Genomic DNA, 16383 nt, shown 5'->3' with positions numbered 1-16383 from the left:
ATTTGAAAATCCCAAAGCGGGCGCCTTCCCCGAACCAGCGTGCGCCCCGGGGACGCCTTGGGACGCGCAGTTTGGACAGAAGCAGCCATAACGTGCCAGGCCGCCTGTGCAACCAGTCTCCATGGCGCTGGGGGTAGGGGGAGGACCCGAGTCTAGTCGGGCTTCCAGCTCCTATCAGGGGTGGCCAAGGCGGGGGAGGTTCCCGACAGGCCCTGGGAGGCCGCCCCTCAGGTCCTCCCTTGCCCCCCTCTGCTCGGCCTGCTTGGGAATCTCTGAGGGGCCCGCGCAGCAGTCGCGCCAGGCTGCACGACGCGGGGCTGCGGCTGGCGTCGGTCCCGGCGACGGCCACAGCGTGGCAGCAGCGAGCGCCCAGCGCGGTCGCAATAAATAATCTGCCCGCGGCAGCCGCAGTCAGGCAGCCCGGGGCCCTGCGACGCAAACGCGCAGCTTTATCCGCCCTGAGTGCACCCACAGCGCCGGTGGACGTCCCAAACATCTACAGCCCCTTCTTAATTTTCTAATGCACACCAAGGTATTATCTTAAGGTGGAAAAACAACAACAACAACGACCAGAACCACAGAACAAACAAAAAGAACTCGAGCCCAGAACCTCAAGATCGTTTCTGGTCGCAGTCCCAGGAAGCTCCCGGGGCAAATCTGGCCGACGCGCACCCAGGCCAAGCAACGGTCTGTGCCACCGCTCCACATAAAGTCAGTGCCCACGGTACCCTCCGTGCCTCCCGGGCGGCTTCACAGTCCCCTCCCGGCTCGCGGAAAGTGGGGCGCGCGGTCGGCGGCCCGCTGCGCCGATGTGGGGGTGGTGGGGTCCCCCTATCGCCCAGACGCGGTTTGCGTCCTTCTTTCAACCTTAGCTGCGGGCCCCTGCCACTCTCAATAACACCAGTACATTCTCTGCACCGAAACTTCCCGCCAAGCAACACCCAGCCAATTAACCCCATCCTCTCCTCCAACACAGAGTTCCACCCACGCACCTAGTCCCTCTCCCCGCGCTTCAGACACATCTGTCATCGGAAAACCGCGTGAAAGGAAGCAGGCAATCAGCAGAAGAACCTGGCCGAATTAGTAAGTTTTTGTTTGTTTGTTTTTTTCCCCCTCATTCTACCTTTCTCTCCAGAAACCGAGTCCCTCAGAATACAAGGTGCTGTGTTGACACTAATAAAAAAGCAGGTCGATTAATTCACTTTGCCCTCACCTCTTCCCACCTCCCCAGGTCGGGAACTGTCTTCAATTGTTGGGAAATTCAACCGAGCCAACTGGGTCATGAATGAAAAAAAAAAAAAAAATCCAAACCCGGGAGACTGGCAAGGAACGCGGAGGGCAGGGCCACTTCTTTTTGGGCTCGGCAAGGTCGCTGGGGAAGAGGGGAGAGACCTCAGTGCTCCTGCCCCATGCCAGGGCGCTGTGCCACTGAAAGGAGGCTGGCATTCACTGCCATGGTGAGCAAGAGAGAGGAGAAAGGGAGTGTGTGTGTGTGTGTGTGTGTGTGTGCGCGCGCGCGCGCACGTGTGAAGGGGGGCAAGTGTGAACGGTGAGTGTGGGCGAGGGTGAGTATGCCCCTCTTCAAAGCCGCCCTAGTGCCCTCTCCCACCGCCGCCGGCGCCGGCTGCCATCTCACCACCTTTGCTCCTGTCTCCCCACATGTCTCACCTTCAGATGGCGGCTCCCAGAAGCTCCTGCCCCTCTGACAGCTGTCGCTTGGGCAGCCGGGGAGACGAATTGTCCTCCTTCCTGGTGCCAGAGGACGCAGGAAATTAGCCAGGTTGCGAGTTGCGAAGCGGCCGCGGCGGCGCCGGGAACTGGACGCGCCCCACCTCCAGCGGGAGCGGCCGGGCCGGGCCGGGCCGGGGCCTCGTCTCGCTCGCCATCGCCGGACAAAGCGCAGCCAAGCCCGGCTGGAAGGCAGAGCTCCGAAGCAGGCAGGACGGAGCGGAGCAAAAGAATGCGGCTCTATTCTCGCAAGGGAAATTATAAAAAAGTTCATGTTCACGGTTCCCATCCACATGACCGACAGCGGCCAATGGAAGGGCCGAACAACTCATAAAGTTGTATTGCAAAGTTGTAAATTTTCATAAACAACAACGGATTTATGACCCTTTCCCCATCACTAAGAGGAGGCAGCTCTTACACCGGCGCCATCTTACCACCGAGGCTGCCCCGACTTGGGGACGCAGGTTTTACAAACCCAGTTGGGCCGGGTTTTATTAAAAGAGCAAGAAGAAGCGGGCCCAACCTAGGCAGGAGGCTGGAGTCGAGGTCTTTGCCCGCCGAGCTCAGGCTATTCTGCGCTGTCCCCATCGCCCTTCGCCCCTTACGCAGACCCTCATCCTTCCCCGCACCCGGACGCCCCCCGCCAAGGCTCCGCAGCCAGGGGGTCTGCGGTCCCTGCCCATTCCTCTACCCCTCAGTTGCAGTGCTGTGCCCAGGCGCCCTTGCTTTGCCTGAATGCAGGGTGGGAGGGGGGCTGCGTCAAAGGGCCTGAATCCCACCTCCTAGCATGGGGCTGGGTTCATGGAAAATTCAGGATCATTGGCAGGGTAATACCCCTTCCCAAGCCCACCCCACAGCAGTAGGGGAAATGGTGGATTTTGGATTTGCTCACGGAATTTATGGGTTTTTAGAGAGATTCATAGACTATAATGTATCTACCGAAGATCCCGTTTTCTAGAGATCCGGGAGATGTTTGTGCACACACGCAAAACCAAGACAAAAATCTCCAGAGAAATGCACATGTACAATTATAGACACACAGAAACACACACACTCAATTATGGACACAGAAATACATAAAATTATGGATTCCTGTAGTAATATACACATACATAAAAATGCACATACAAAAGAGGTACACACGCACCTATACAAATCCACACAAAAAGGGACCTGCCACACATAAACACCAAACCATGGACACTCAACACCTGGACGTTATTCATCCTTCCATTTTTGCTTCCCCAAGACCCCTTTGGGCATGCAGACATACCCAGGGCTTGCTCTCCAGCCATGGTCACCTCTCTTTCCCAGGCCCCCCTAGATAAAGCAGTCCATGTTTCTTTGTCACCAAGCATCTTTATTTTTCTGTTACATAAAACACGGTTAGCTGGGCAAGACAGGAAGCATGCCTTCCCATTCCTGGAACCCAAGCTAAAGCCTAAAGGGACAAGGGGGGACGCAGGACAACACAAGAGATGAAGGGCATTGAGAAGGGCATTAGCCCTCCCCACCAGCTATAAAGTTAGCTCAAGACAACACACCATGCTACAAAGTCACCCCATTAACACATCCTTCCCAAGTCAAGACATTGCCTTACAAATGACCTCCAAGACTATATAAATGACAAAAAAAAAAAAAAAACTCTTGTTCAAATATACAATATTTGCTATTGTAGGAAAAGTCAGGGTGTACATATTCAACATGGCTGGACAGTAGGACATGGGGCCAGGGGAGGTGCAGGAGGCTGGGAGCATCTCTGCAGTCCTACTAAGCAAAGCTAACCCAGAGGTCTGCAGCTAGCTTGGGAGTGCTCCCCTCCAGAAGTGGGAGTAAAGGGCCTGAACTTGGGGTGCCCAGACCAGAGATGGAGGGATTCTAGGTTGCAGCACTTAGAATGCTTTGGAATAAATATATTATTTTTCAATTTAAATAGAAGCCAATACCCTGGTCCCCGGACCCCAGCGTCTTCTCAGTGCAGCCTCAGGGACCCCAAAGGCTGCTGGGCAGAAGCAAGAGGGGCCTGGCCGGGGAAGGGGCCGGCACTAGGTAGCAGGCGAGCCAGTGAGCACAAAATAGGTAGTTTGGGGCGAGTAGGTAGTACTGAGAAAATCAGGTCCTTGTCGGTATGGGGGAGGTGCTGGGTGTCTGCCAGTGTTGGGACGCGTCTGGGCTTCCTGGGAGTGGAGGCCTACTGGGGACTGGGCCCATAGGTAGTTTGGGGTTGCCTCTGGCCGAGGCCTGTGCTAGGTAGTATTTTAGCCGTGCCAGTGCAGAACTGGGCGGCCGGGGTAGGGAGAGTGTCTGCTGGGAGTCCTTGGGACAGAGGGATCCCCAAGGGGACCCAGTCTAGGCGGCTGCTTAGTCCAGAAAAGGTGGGAGCTGGGATAGGTAATGGGGTAGATGGGTGCAGGTTGGGGATTGTTTTTGTTTTTGTTTTTGTTTTTCACGTTTTCTTTTTATTTTTTCCACTTTTGTAAATAAATTCAGTGAGTCTCTAAAGACGCTTTCCCGACTGTCTGGTGCAGCCAGGGCCCCTACTCGGCCCCTCATTCCTCTTCCTCGTCGTCTTCCTCTTCGTCGTCTTCGTCCTCATCGTCGGCCTTGTCCGTGGCGGCGGCGGTGGCGGCGGCGGCGGCGGCGGCGGCGGGCACTGCGCCCTCGGGGGCTGCGGCGGCCGGACCCTCATCTTTATGCTCTTTCTTCCACTTCATGCGGCGGTTCTGGAACCAGATCTTGATCTGGCGCTCGGTGAGGCAGAGCGCATGGGCGATCTCGATGCGGCGGCGCCGCGTCAGGTAGCGGTTGAAGTGGAACTCCTTCTCCAGCTCCAGCGTCTGGTAGCGCGTGTAGGTCTGGCGGCCCCGCTTCCTGTCGGGCCCTGGAAGCAGACATGTGGACACACGGACACACGGACAGTTTAGCCAACACAGACACACGACAGTGCATTAGCCAGACCGCTATCCCAGAGCCTGCACCTTTCTCCCAGCGCTAGCCCGGGCGCGCGTCCCCCTCCGCCCGCGCCCCGGAACGGAGCTGGGGGAGGAGCGGGAGTGTTAGCGGAAGACCCCAACTGCGGTGCCAGACGCGCAGGCAGCTCTGTGAGGAGGCAAGGCGCAGAATCCCAACTTTACAACCGCCCTTTCCAGCCGGCTAGGCTTCCACAATGTCCTGCTTCCCCCTGACAAAGGGAAATTGTAAATATAGAGTGTGGGCAAGTGGGAGACGCTGCGCTTTTGCCATTCAAAGGAGAGCTGGACCGCTTCCCCCCGCCTCTTGCTAGGCAAGTGGGTGACCATCGGGCGGTCCGCTCTCCAGGGGCGCCTTTCCTCCTTACAAGACTGCGCCCCCCATCCCCGGAACTTCCTAGGGCACTCCGACCCCCTGTCTCCGCTCTGGTTCCCCACCCCGCCTTTAAATGGCCCCTGGCACTGGGGCGTTAGAGGGGCCCAGATGAAGGGTTTGGCTCTTCCTGCTTTTGAGAAAGAAAAGCCAGGCTGAAAGGAAAAGGAGGAGGGAGGGAGAGAAGAAAGGGAGAGAGAAAGAGAGAAAGAGAGAATAGCGAGCAAAATGTTAAAATTCCAAGGCAAATGGAGTTAAATAAATTTACGAGGATCGAACCCATTAATTGGGTCATAAAAAGTTTTATGAGCCTCATTTACATACAATGCTACGGGCTCTCCACGCTATGGCGCCTCGACTCTAATTAAAACCAGAAAGGCAGCGCCGCCAGGAGTCACGGGGCCGCCGGCTCCCAGTCGCCTCTCTCGGCTCTCCGCGCTCCCCAGCCCCGCGCTCCCTTCTGCCTGTCCGTCCGCCCGCCCACCCGGCCCGCCTAGCTGCTGCGCCTACCTGAAGACCGCATCCAGGGGTAGATGCGGAAATTGGCCTCGGCCGGGCCGTGCAGCGCGCCTTCGTCCGCCTTGTCGCAAGCGCCTTTGGCGAGGTCACTGCAGAGCCCGGGGATGTTTTGGTCGTAGGAGGCGCAGGGCAGGTTGCCGTAGGCGTCGGCGCCCAGGCCGTAGCCGGACGCGAAGGGGCTCTGATAGAGGGGGCTGTTGACATTGTACAAGCCCGGTACGGTCGAAGCGAAGGCGCCGGCGCCGGCCCCGTAGCCGCTTCTCTGCGAGTTGGGCGCAAAGGAGCAAGAAGTCGGCTCGGCATTTTGGAACAGAGAAGCCCCCGCCGTATATTTGCTAAAAAGCGCGTTCACATAATACGAAGAACTCATAATTTTGACCTGTGATTTGTTGTCCGGCAGCTTTCAGTGTCGGTTTTACGAGGTAGCGTGATATATGATAACATTACACCCCCAGATTTACACCAAACCCCATTTTCTTTTGGACCGAGCTCGCCGCAGCACGTGACCGCCCACATGACCGCCTCCGCCAATCTCAGCAGCCCTCACAGGTGGTCTCGCTCCGCGGGGCCAGCGGCAGCCTAGAATGGAAGGGGAAGAGGCTCAAATATGTGGTCAACGAATCTGCCCGCGCCTGGCCCGCCTGGCGCGTCCCGCGGGAAAAGGACCCCGAGGCTCCGTGCGAGCGCTCAGTCCACCACAACCTGGACGTCTAGTCTGCAGAGGCCGCGCGGGGTCGGCCCAGCACAGCCTCCTTTTTGCCTATCACTGAACTCTGGACCAAGCCTTCGGGCCCTCCCTACCCCCGTCCTGTCCACTGACCCAGCCTAGGGAGGGTCTCTGCGCAGTGCGCACCCGCCCGCCCTACAGCAGCCCACGGGCAAGTCTCAGCTCTGGGCAGATGGGTTCTTTGCCCGCGTCCCCCCACCCGCCCCCCACGCCCAGGTCCACTGGGCGATAGGCCGGCTTAGACTCTGATCCAGATGGGGCCGGCGCAGTGTCGCTTCCAGCTGCAGTGAGAACGCCACCGCAAGCTGGAACCATGTGGTTCGAATAAAGTCAACGTCTCCCAGCTTCCTTTCCTTAATCGGCAGCACACTGTTTATCCGCCTTAAAGGAAGCAGTGAAATATTTATCTATTGATGAGCCTCATTTGCCAACAGATTTATTAACATGGGGTTCCCCTCCCTCCTTCTGGACACCGCTGTCCTGGCAGGGTACGTGCATTCGCTCCGGGGCACCTGGCTGGTCTCTGGCAGCTTAAGAAACAGCTGGTTACTCTTTTGTCCTCCCTGCAACCTCTGGTTTCCCCCTGGTTCAAGGGGAACCAAGTCTCTTTCCCCAAGGTTGGAGGAACCTTGGGCCCCACACCTTTCCAGGTACTCCTAGCGCTGGGACTGTTCTGGAAGACGTCACGGGGGCCACCCATGGGCCTCTGCCAGCTCCTCAAGGGCTTGAGTGCCTGGGAACAAGCAATACATACTGTAGAGCCAGTTTGGAAAGGAGAGAGGGGGTCCAGGTGCCTGGGGACTTCAGCCCACTCTGGATTTCCATTTCTTTTGGAGACCACCAAAACAAATAAGAGGACCCCTCTCGAATGGCCACCCAGACTCTGGTGTCTTCACAGTTGCAAGACTGGCTCACAGAGAGCGGAGCACACAATAGTCTCCCTCCCTCCCGTCAGGTCCCCAACGCATGGAGCTTACCTTTCCAAGCCTCCAACCCCTGCTCAGGGTTGGACCAGCCGAAGTCCCTGCTGCCCACCGCTCGGTGGAGTGTGGTGGGGCAAACCCTTCCCCTAAACGCCTCATAAACTGCTCAGGCCTCGCTGGAAGCCCAGCCGGCAGGTCAGTATGCCTTTTACTGCTCAGCTCGATTGCACACCATAAACCCGACCTCACAATGGAATTGCCCCGGAAATTCTCCTCTAAATTATAGAGTTTGGTTCCTTGTGTACAAAGCACTTCCCATCACTTTCAGAGAGTCCAGGCCGCCCCCCCCCCTTCACTGCACCCTCTCAGGGGGTCCCAGGAGCACAAAAGGCAACCAGAGGGTCCAGACCCGGATGCAGCGGAGTCCCAGCTCCTGCCTAATGGACTGCCCAGGGGAGTGGGTGGGGAGGCAGGGGCTGTCGGGCAGGTGGGCGCCTGCTGGTTTCCCCTGGGGATACAAGGGCTGGGGGGGGGGGGCAATATCCGGGGATGCCCTTTTTGAAGCATTAGGATGATAGCGTGTCTGGATTGGAGAACGGAGGATGTAACATGGGAAGGGAAGAAACATCAAATATTCCAAATAGCATCGCTTTCTGGCAGGAAATAAAAACATAAGAAAGTTAAAGGAAGACGAAGCAAGCAAGAAAGCTAGGAGATCAAAGAGGCGGAATTAGACAGCTTTAGACCAATAAATTGTTCCTCGGGTGACACAGAGCAAGATGCAAAGAGAAAGACCGGGCCCCGCCGCCGCCGCCGCCGTCTGTCTAGACTCGGGCGGCTGGAGCGGCAGACAGCGATGGCGTTTAGGGTAAAACCTGCCCTGAAGTGAGATGACCCAGACCGAGTGGGGAGAGATTTCAGGGAGCGCGGGAAGGAACGCGAGAGGGCTGAGAGCCCACGCCACAAGCTCATCCCTGCTCAGCGCAGGTCCGGCGCAGGTCCAAACGGTCCTGGCAGGACGCGCTGCCCCTCGGCTGGGGCCAAGGAGAATCCAGATACCGCCGGCAAGGCCTTGGCCTTTCTGGGCCCAAGTCAGCCAACTGGGCCGAGTCCCGCGGGTGCAGAATTTTTTTCTTTCGTTTCCGGGCTCCTCTCTCTCCTCCTGCCTTCTGGGGCAGGGTTTTAAAACGAAAGGCCAAAGTCAGGCTTTCAGTAAGGGCCCCTTAATCGCGTGTTCTCCAGCCATTGGTTTCCTACTTATTTGGCTGAAAAGACACAAATGCACTGGGTTATATGTGATAATATTCACAGAAATACTCGTTGACGCTCAGCCTGGAGCAGGCACGTGTAGGTGGGTTTCTCATCAGCCGAGCTGTCTTTACAAAAAAGCATTTTTTTCCCCCCTCACCGCTCTCATGGAGCTGGGTTCCTCCCTACCAGACAGAATGTATTTCCCTTGCTTCTTGTTCCCGAATAGTCCTCAATATTTAAATCCAGCTAAGAATGTTAAGGCCAGCCCTGGGGTTGCGAAGGGGGCCTGTCTCAGGTCCGGTGGCTGGCGATTTGCGTGTCTGAACGTTTCCACCCGCGCCCCTCGGGCGAGCTGCGCATCGGTTCTTCATCCACTGAGCAATCCCCGGTCGCGGCGCGGGAAAAATCCATCCCCGACGAGTGCAAACGAGCTGGGGCTGACGCGGGGGGGTTTTGTTTGCGCGGCTAACAGGGAAGCGCTTCCCAGGCAGCCGAGCGGGAGAGCCGCCTCCCAGCCACCAGCCGGCCAAGGGCAAGAAAGGCCCCGCGTGGCTGTCCGTGAGGCCTCTGAGATCTCGACCGGCCGGCACCTACCTGGGGCCTCCATACTCGGTGGAGAGAAGCGGTGGCCACCGATCTACTCCTTCGCCATTTATTTGTAGTTACATAAATCGAGCTTTGTATCTGCAGCTTGGCTACATGGCCACGGGCGGCTCTCGGGGAAGCTATAAAACCCTTCTTACAATCGGATGCTGTGAAATACTGTGTATTATAGGAGGAAAGATAATGAGGGCGTGTGTCTTCAATACCAACGTGTGTATATAAATGGAGAAAAAGAGGGGAGAGGGACGGCCGGGAGGGAGGAAGGGAGGAAGAGAGAGAAGGAGAGAGAAACGCTCAGGAGATCTGTCAGCCAAAATCCAGTCGCCAGTTTTACAGCGTGTACCGCGCGGAGATGCAGGTTGTAAACATTTTGTGGGCTTGGCAGAGACTATTACAACCCAAATAAATACACCGCGTGGCGTGTTCACAGGGCTCCGGGGTGCTTCGAAGTGTTTGTTCTCTGTTTGCTTTGCGTGTTCCCTCTGAAAGCATTCTGCACCAGGGGCTGATCCTCGCACCCGCAACTCGTGGCCGCCTCCTGGAAGGTTCCGGGGCGTGTTCCCCGCCCAGGGTTCGGGATAGGCTGGGCCTAGATTGGGGTCCCCTCCCTCCTCCTCGCCTCCTGAGCAGGGGAAACCGGAGTAGCCTAAGCAGCTCCACTGCCAAAACAAAAAAAAAAAAAAAAAAAAAAAAAAAAAAAAAAAATCCGGTGGCGAGAGAAACCAAGGGCAGCTTTCACGACGTGAGCTCCCATTCTGGAGCTAGGATATGTTGTTATAATTATTTTAAATATTGCATTTATTTTAGAACAATCAAAACAGTTCCCGGTGTGCCTGCTCCCAGGGATTCCCCATCCCGCGCAACTTAACCGCTAAACCCACACTGGAAAGTCACCAGAATGCCTCCCCCTCCCCCCATATTCAGCCGCCAAATTTTATTGTCACTTATGCAGCCCGGGTCCTGGGGTGCTGGCTCTCCTGCGGGTGCTGGCTCACAGGGCTTTGTACCAGGGCGCAGCGTTAGGGAGCCTCCCACGCCGCCGCCGGGCCTTTGGCCAAGGTATGCGCCCTGTGCACACCCTCTGGGGGGGGGTCACCGAGTCCCGGGGCTGTAGGCCTTAGTCCTTGTGTCTGTCCGCTGGTCAGCCGGGCTTTCCGAGCGTTGCGCTGACCCGAGGCTTGTCCGGGGCTGGGGACGATGACCCTAGAACCACCCCCGCGCCTGGAGCGATAGCCCCGCAGCCGCGGGACGGCTGCAGCCACGCAGCGACAGGCCTCCGGAATCCGGGAAAGGAACAGGGGAGGGAACGGTGCAGGTCCGGCGAGCCCCACCGCTTGCTTGTTTCCCAGCGAGGTTTCCGGCCCGGCGTGAGCAGCACGGAAAATATACGACCGCAGTTCATTCCAATCTGGGGCTCCCATTCGAGAAAGGCTAGCGTCAAGTCGACATCTTAGGAACTTCCCAGGGTTACGGCGGCGGGAGATGGCGGCGCGGGCTCCACTTGCGTGGAGCCATACTGCCATCTGCTGGCCGAATCTGGGCACTGCATCCCCAGCAGCGCGGCCTGAACTTCGTCCGCTGGCGCCGCGGGCCGGGCATCCTAACCCAAAGCTGGGCGAGGGCCCTGTCCCTGGGGAGTGTGCATGGAGCCCGGAATCTACGCTGCCGAGAGGGCAGTGCCCATAAAAGAGCTGTTTCCGCAGCCGCTTTATCGGCTGCAGACAGAGCAAACAAATGAAAGGGCTTTGGTGGAAAATCTTAATTGGGGCTGGACAGTTGTAAACTAATTAAGGGCCGAATTCCAGACAGTTCGCAGACCCGGTCTTTATGGCACACCCTTAACTGCCCATTCTTTGAAGTTCCTTCTGTCTGCAACAACAGAGGGCGTCCCAACCTGGCGGCGGGGTGGGGGGTGGGGGCGTGAGGGGAAGCCCCATCCTCCGGCGCCCTGGTTCCCCCTTTACGCATCAGAACACAGATAACTTTCCAGAAGTCTCGGGGGGGGGGGGGGGGGGGGGGAGGGCGGGGAGAGCGAGAAAAGAATGGGGGAGACTAGGCTGAACCCTCTGGCCACATCTATAAGGCGCTTGGGCCTCCGAAGTTGGAGCCGTTCCCCCCCCGCAGCCTTTTACACCCCATAAACAGTAACAGCCATCATTATCTTTTATGGCGCTTCAGGCTCGTCGGCTGCCTAGGCCCTGCCTCTGTCAGGACTTGTGCTTGGGAGGGGAGCGTAGGGCAGGTCCCAGAATCCCTTGGGCCAGCTTGACAGGACGCGGAGGTGCGGGGGGCGCAAGGCTTGGGTCCCCCGAGAGCCCCCAAATGTCTGTCCTGGCGGCCGCGTCGGGGCAGTCGGGCTCCTGTTTCCCTCCTCGGAGACTCCTCAGGAGGCAGGCCCTTCAGCTCTCGGTCCTGCCCTCCCGTTCCTTGCCCGCCCCCCTCCCCCCTACAATGCCAGGGGAAGGCTCCGGGAGTCTCAGTGGACCGGCTGCGGAAATTTCTCGGGGCGCCCGGAGCAAAGAGTGGCCTTTCACTGCTACTGGACAAAGATACTGGGATTGCAGCCCAGCCCCTCAGAGGCCTCTGGGCCTCCCGGCAAAAGGGACAGGTCAAAACCAGGAGCCGGGCCTCGCCTCCCCTTGTTTCCTAGCCTTCCTCGGTTGCTTGCGCCGCCAGGCAGCTGGCCCCGGTGGGAGCGAAGCCCAGCAGGTTCCCGCTCTAAAAGCCGGCCAGAGGTAAAACCGGGGTTCGGTCCTCCTCCACCCCAGTCCGGCCCGGCCCCCACCCAGAGACTCTCCCCCACGCTCCCCTGTCCCAGAGAAGAAGGTGCAACGAGCTGACCCGCAATAAATAGAAAAGAATCAATATATTTTATTTGGCAAAAAGTTAAATATCTCAGCACAACAATTTGGTCAGTAGGCCTTGAGGTAACTATTGCAAAATATACAGTGTATGTTGAGCCCGATGGAGACCCCAGATTCATCAAGGATACAAATCTACAGTAGCCCAATGGCGGTTTCATAGTGTATAATTTATTATCAATAAAATTAACTCCATTACAATAAGCATTCATTTCCCCCCCGACTAAAATTAAATGTAAACCATAGGTAGTAACCTTCTGCACATATGTATAGCTCCGAATTTCCTCCATGTTCATCCGGTGCGAGAACAATATGCAAGCTTGTCCGATTAATTTTTCTTTAATATGTGGATTATATATACAATGGATAAGACAGGTCTATAGAGTATGTAGAGACTAAAATGCCCGCATTTCAAAAGAGGAGAAAACCCATGAATCTGTGCATCCTGGAGAACACTTTTTCTTTCTTTTAAAATTTTATTTCACTGGGAAATCCTTACAGCTAGCTTACAATCAAAGGTTAACAGCCTAGTTATACAGAAGACATATTTCACTACCGAGAGCTATACTCTATGCAACTGTTTTTCTCCCTCATCAACAACCTGAGTTGAAATTGAATTTTCTAGCTTTCACAATCACAACGGGTGCGTCACCCAGCACAGAAGTTTGAGTCACAAAACATAATCACCACAATAAAACACAGTGTTCAAGTATCTGGGCAGATCACTCTGCCGCACAAAGAGCAAATTAAATTAACTACACAGACTAAAAACTATACAGCTCGCCATCAACAGTTGTGCATTACAAAAAGGTAGTTTTTTTTTTGTTTGTTTGTTTGTTTGAAGTCAGGAACAGGTAGATTTTTAAAAATATATATACAAGCTAGCACACACAGCCATCAGCACTAATGCTCCCCCCCCCCCAACACACACACCTTTTTTTCCTCTTATAGAAAATGGAAAGCTTACAATACCTCCTCCTTGAAAGGGCAGGCTGAGGAACCAGCCTGAGCCGGGTCTGCCAGGGGGAGGTGAGGCCTGGAGTTTAGAGCCGCTTTGTGCGGGGTGGTGGAGGCTGGGGTGGGATGGGGGTGGGAGAAGGGGACGACGGGCAGTCCTCTCTCTCTCTCTCTAGCTCGCGCTCTCTTTTCTAAATGAACTCCAGTCGAATCACTCGTCTTTTGCTCGGTCCTTGTTGATTTTCTTCATTTTCATCCTGCGGTTCTGGAACCAGATCTTGACCTGCCTCTCGGTGAGGTTGAGCAGTCGGGCCACCTCGTACCTGCGGTCCCTGGTGAGGTACATGTTGAACAGAAACTCTTTCTCCAGCTCCAGCGTTTGGTGTTTCGTGTAAGGACAGCGCTTCTTGCGCGTGGAGCGCGCGTGGAGCCAGTTGGCAGCCGGGTTGCCTGCGAGGGAGACAGACGGGATTTAGGAGGAGGAGAAGCACTACCCACCCCCCTCCGCTGGGGGCCAGGGAACCTCCTAGGGTCTCCCGCCAAAGTGCCGGGCGCTGCTGAATTGGTTAGGGAAGGCTGCCGGACCTCCGACACAATGGAACGGTGGCAGACAGACAGAGGAACGGTCACTTACAATTGCACGCAGTAAAACCTCAGCTTCCCCCTCCCTTCAGAGGCCCACTTTTCTCTTCCTCTGTCCTCCTGTCCTTTTCCTCTCCTTCCCACCCTCTGCACTTAGGGCAAAGAGTGAAATTTGGAAATAGATCTTCCTCTTGCCAGGCAGGGCGAAACCACCCTGCCCTGTGTTCGTGCAGCATTAATATTCTCTTCTCCCTCTCACTAACACACGCGCGCGCGCGCTCTCTCTCTCGCCTTCCCCACCTTTCCTTCGACTTCCCCCACTCCTTTGACCTCTCTGGAAGGCCGTGAGAGCTGGGCAGCCGGCCTGGCGCCCCTAGGCGCCCCGAGGGCGTTGATCACTTCTCCACTTTATTTGAATAATCTTGCACGGGGACCCTCGTGGCCCGGTCTCCTACAGCCTCATCTTGGGCAGGATTTACGCCGCCACTGGCTGAAGGCAAGAAGTGGAAGGAATCGGCCGTCTTCTCCAGCGTTTAGGCTGCAGTTGCTGCCGCCGCTCCAGGACATCTAGCCGCACAAAAGATTCTCTCTGCCGAGCTGCTTTCGAAGAACGGCCCAAAGTATTGCTGTCCTGGTACCGGGCAGCCTGGAAGAGGGGCTGCTGGTCTTGGCTCGGCCAGCAGCGCCCGCCCCGCCCTCTCTCTCTCTCTCTCTCTCTGCGGCAGCCGCCTCCCCTCCCCCCGAAACCCGGCGACCAGCTTGTCATTGCTCCCTGGACTTGGGGCCCCATCCGAGGCATCCTAAACAGCAACTTCTGGTTCGCGGCCCCTGCTCAAGAGGCTCCCAGCGCAGGCGAAGACAGGCTCAAGAGAAAGCTGAAGGGCTGGCAGATCCTGGTGGCCGGCGTGGAGGCGGCGGCCGGCCTGAAGGGAGGAGACACTTACTGGGATCGATGGGGGGCTTGTCTCCGCCGCTCTCATTCTCAGCATTGTTTTCGGAGAAGGCGCCTTCACTGGGCTGTTTTTCTCTATCAACTGGAGGAGAACCACAAGCATAGTCAGTCAGGGACAAAGTGTGAGTGTCAAGCGTGGGACAGTCACCCCTTCTGGCGGACAGTGGTTCAGGTTTAATGCCATAAGGCCGGCTGGAGGGCAAGCCCGCGAAGGAGAGCGCGCCGGGCGTGGGCTCCAGCCAGGAGCGCATGTACCTGCCGTCCGGCGCCGCCGCCGCCACGGGCGCCTGGGGGTGCACGTAGGGGTGGTGGTGGTGGTGGTGATACACTGCAGCGGGCACCGCGTTGGCGCCCGCCGCGTGCACCGGGTTCCACGAGGCGCCGAACACCGCCGCCTTGGACTGGAAGCTGCACGGACTGAAGTCGGGGTGCTCCGCCAGCGCGGTGGCCTGCCGGGGAGGCTGACCCAGGGCCCCGGGCGCGTAGCGGCCCGCGCCCAGCTCGTCCGCAGCGTCGGCGCCCAGCAGGAACGAGTCCACGTAGTAGTTGCCCAGGGCCCCGGTGGTGGCCATCGCTGTGCCCCGCGCCTGGCCGGTCGGCCCGACCCGCGGAAATTATGAAACTGCAGATTTCATGTAACAACTTGGTGGCACCCGGGGGGGGGGGGGAAGTACAGTCACCTAATAAGTTGCCGGCGCCCGCGCCCCCATTGGCCGCGCGCGTCACGTGCCCGCCCGGCAGAACAATAACGCGTAAATCACTCCGCACGCTATTAATGGCCCGGTGTTTTGCAGTCATAATTTTTATAGCAAAAGCCATATGTTTTTATGCAAAGGGATCGCGGCGCTCCACGATCGGGTTTGTTTTAATTGTGGCCAACGAAGATTAAAAGATCAAATCTGGCCTTGCCTCTGTACTCTCCTCCCCTCCCACCGCCACCACCAGACACACACTTCTTAAGCGGACTATTTTATATCACAATTAATCACGCCATCAGCAAGGCGCGGGTCCCGCGTGCGAGTGCGGCCAGTGGAGCCCCTCACATAAAATTAGACAATAATTGAAGCCATAAAAAAGCAGCCAAATCGCATTCTCGCTCTACTGTATTTAAATCTATATTTATGATATTTCATAAGGAGTTATTGTTTCAGAAGCCACACAGGCTGGTGGGAAGTTGGGAACGACCAACAGATTCGTTTGCTTCGCCGTGGCTCCCAGCTGTAAAAATTTACGAGGACTTGGAAAGGTTAAATTAGACTGTTGTGTTTGGTTGGCGAGCTCCCTGTAAATAATTCCTGCAGTCCCCGGAGATGCGAGCTTACCCCGGGCCGGCCGCGAAAAGTCAAATTCAACGCAGTATCCGTCCCAATCGAGCCACTGCCGCCCCTGCCCGAGCGCGCTGGGCAGGGACAGGCCTCTGAGTGGGGCACCGCCTATTGTGGGGCCCTGAAATCTGCCCGATTGGATCTCAGGGCGCTCGGGCGGCTCCCAAATTTGCCGCTGCGCCTCCAGCGAGCGCCCCACCGAGGAGCGGCCAGCTGTCCCCGAGGCCAAGGGTTGAAGGGCCTGGTTGTGCCGCGGGGTTCGCTCACAACCCCGCGCCCCCGCTCCCTGCTTGTTGTCAGCCGGGAATCAGGATCCCCAGGCAGACGCAGCAGGCGACCCAACACTGTGCCCCGACCTCGAAGGCCCTCACGCTGAGCTCTTCAGGCTTTGTCGCACTCCCCAAACCCGGGCTGCGAAAAAAACACGAGGCAGCCTCAGTGGAAGGAGAGATCGGCTTTGGAGAAGGTAGTGCCTCCAATGAGACCGCGCGGCTCCAGTAGCTGGGAGGCCCGCACCAGAGCGTCTGGCCTCGGGGCCCAGTATGAATTCTTCAGGGTTCGCTCGCTCCTTCCTTCCTTCCTTCCTTCCTTCCTTCCTTCCTTCCTTCCTTCC

The 16383-nt window shown here is 57.1% G+C and overlaps 3 protein-coding genes and 1 long non-coding RNA gene across 5 annotated transcripts in view; 1 reads left to right on the top strand and 3 right to left on the bottom strand.

The window, feature by feature from the left end:
• The window catches only part of HOXA3 (homeobox A3), a 45492-nt gene extending 43711 nt beyond the window's left edge, over positions 1 to 1781 (bottom strand). For both annotated transcript variants that reach the window (XM_040472383.1, XM_040472385.1), the window contains exon 1: positions 1669 to 1781. The gene's annotated coding sequence lies outside the window, so the exon portion shown is untranslated. The remainder of the gene's footprint in view (positions 1 to 1668) is intronic.
• Positions 1782 to 1837: 56 nt separating this feature from the next.
• Positions 1838 to 4230, top strand: LOC121028584 (uncharacterized). The gene is made up of 2 exons (XR_005789323.1): positions 1838 to 2192; positions 3043 to 4230. It is a non-coding gene; the product is annotated as an uncharacterized LOC121028584 (long non-coding RNA).
• HOXA7 (homeobox A7) lies at positions 3068 to 6152 on the bottom strand. The gene is made up of 2 exons (XM_040472392.1): positions 5581 to 6152; positions 3068 to 4609 (listed from the first exon to the last, which is right to left on the bottom strand). The coding sequence occupies exons 1-2, from the start codon at positions 5957 to 5959 to the stop codon at positions 4278 to 4280; spliced, it is 711 nt and encodes a 236-aa protein (XP_040328326.1). The 5' UTR covers positions 5960 to 6152; the 3' UTR covers positions 3068 to 4277.
• Positions 6153 to 11940: 5788 nt separating this feature from the next.
• On the bottom strand, positions 11941 to 16339 carry HOXA9 (homeobox A9). The gene is made up of 2 exons (XM_040472382.1): positions 14438 to 16339; positions 11941 to 13361 (listed from the first exon to the last, which is right to left on the bottom strand). Exons 1-2 carry the CDS (start codon positions 15015 to 15017, stop codon positions 13123 to 13125), a joined length of 819 nt encoding a protein of 272 aa, XP_040328316.1. The 5' UTR covers positions 15018 to 16339; the 3' UTR covers positions 11941 to 13122.
• Between the last annotated feature and the right edge of the window lie 44 nt (positions 16340 to 16383).

This window comes from Herpailurus yagouaroundi, unplaced genomic scaffold (genome assembly GCF_014898765.1).
Source record: "Herpailurus yagouaroundi ecotype Mexico unplaced genomic scaffold, PumYag 100, whole genome shotgun sequence".
Classification (NCBI taxonomy): domain Eukaryota; kingdom Metazoa; phylum Chordata; class Mammalia; order Carnivora; family Felidae; genus Herpailurus; species Herpailurus yagouaroundi.
Note: the sequence above shows the minus strand (reverse complement) of the source record. Positions and strands in the feature narration are given on the sequence as shown.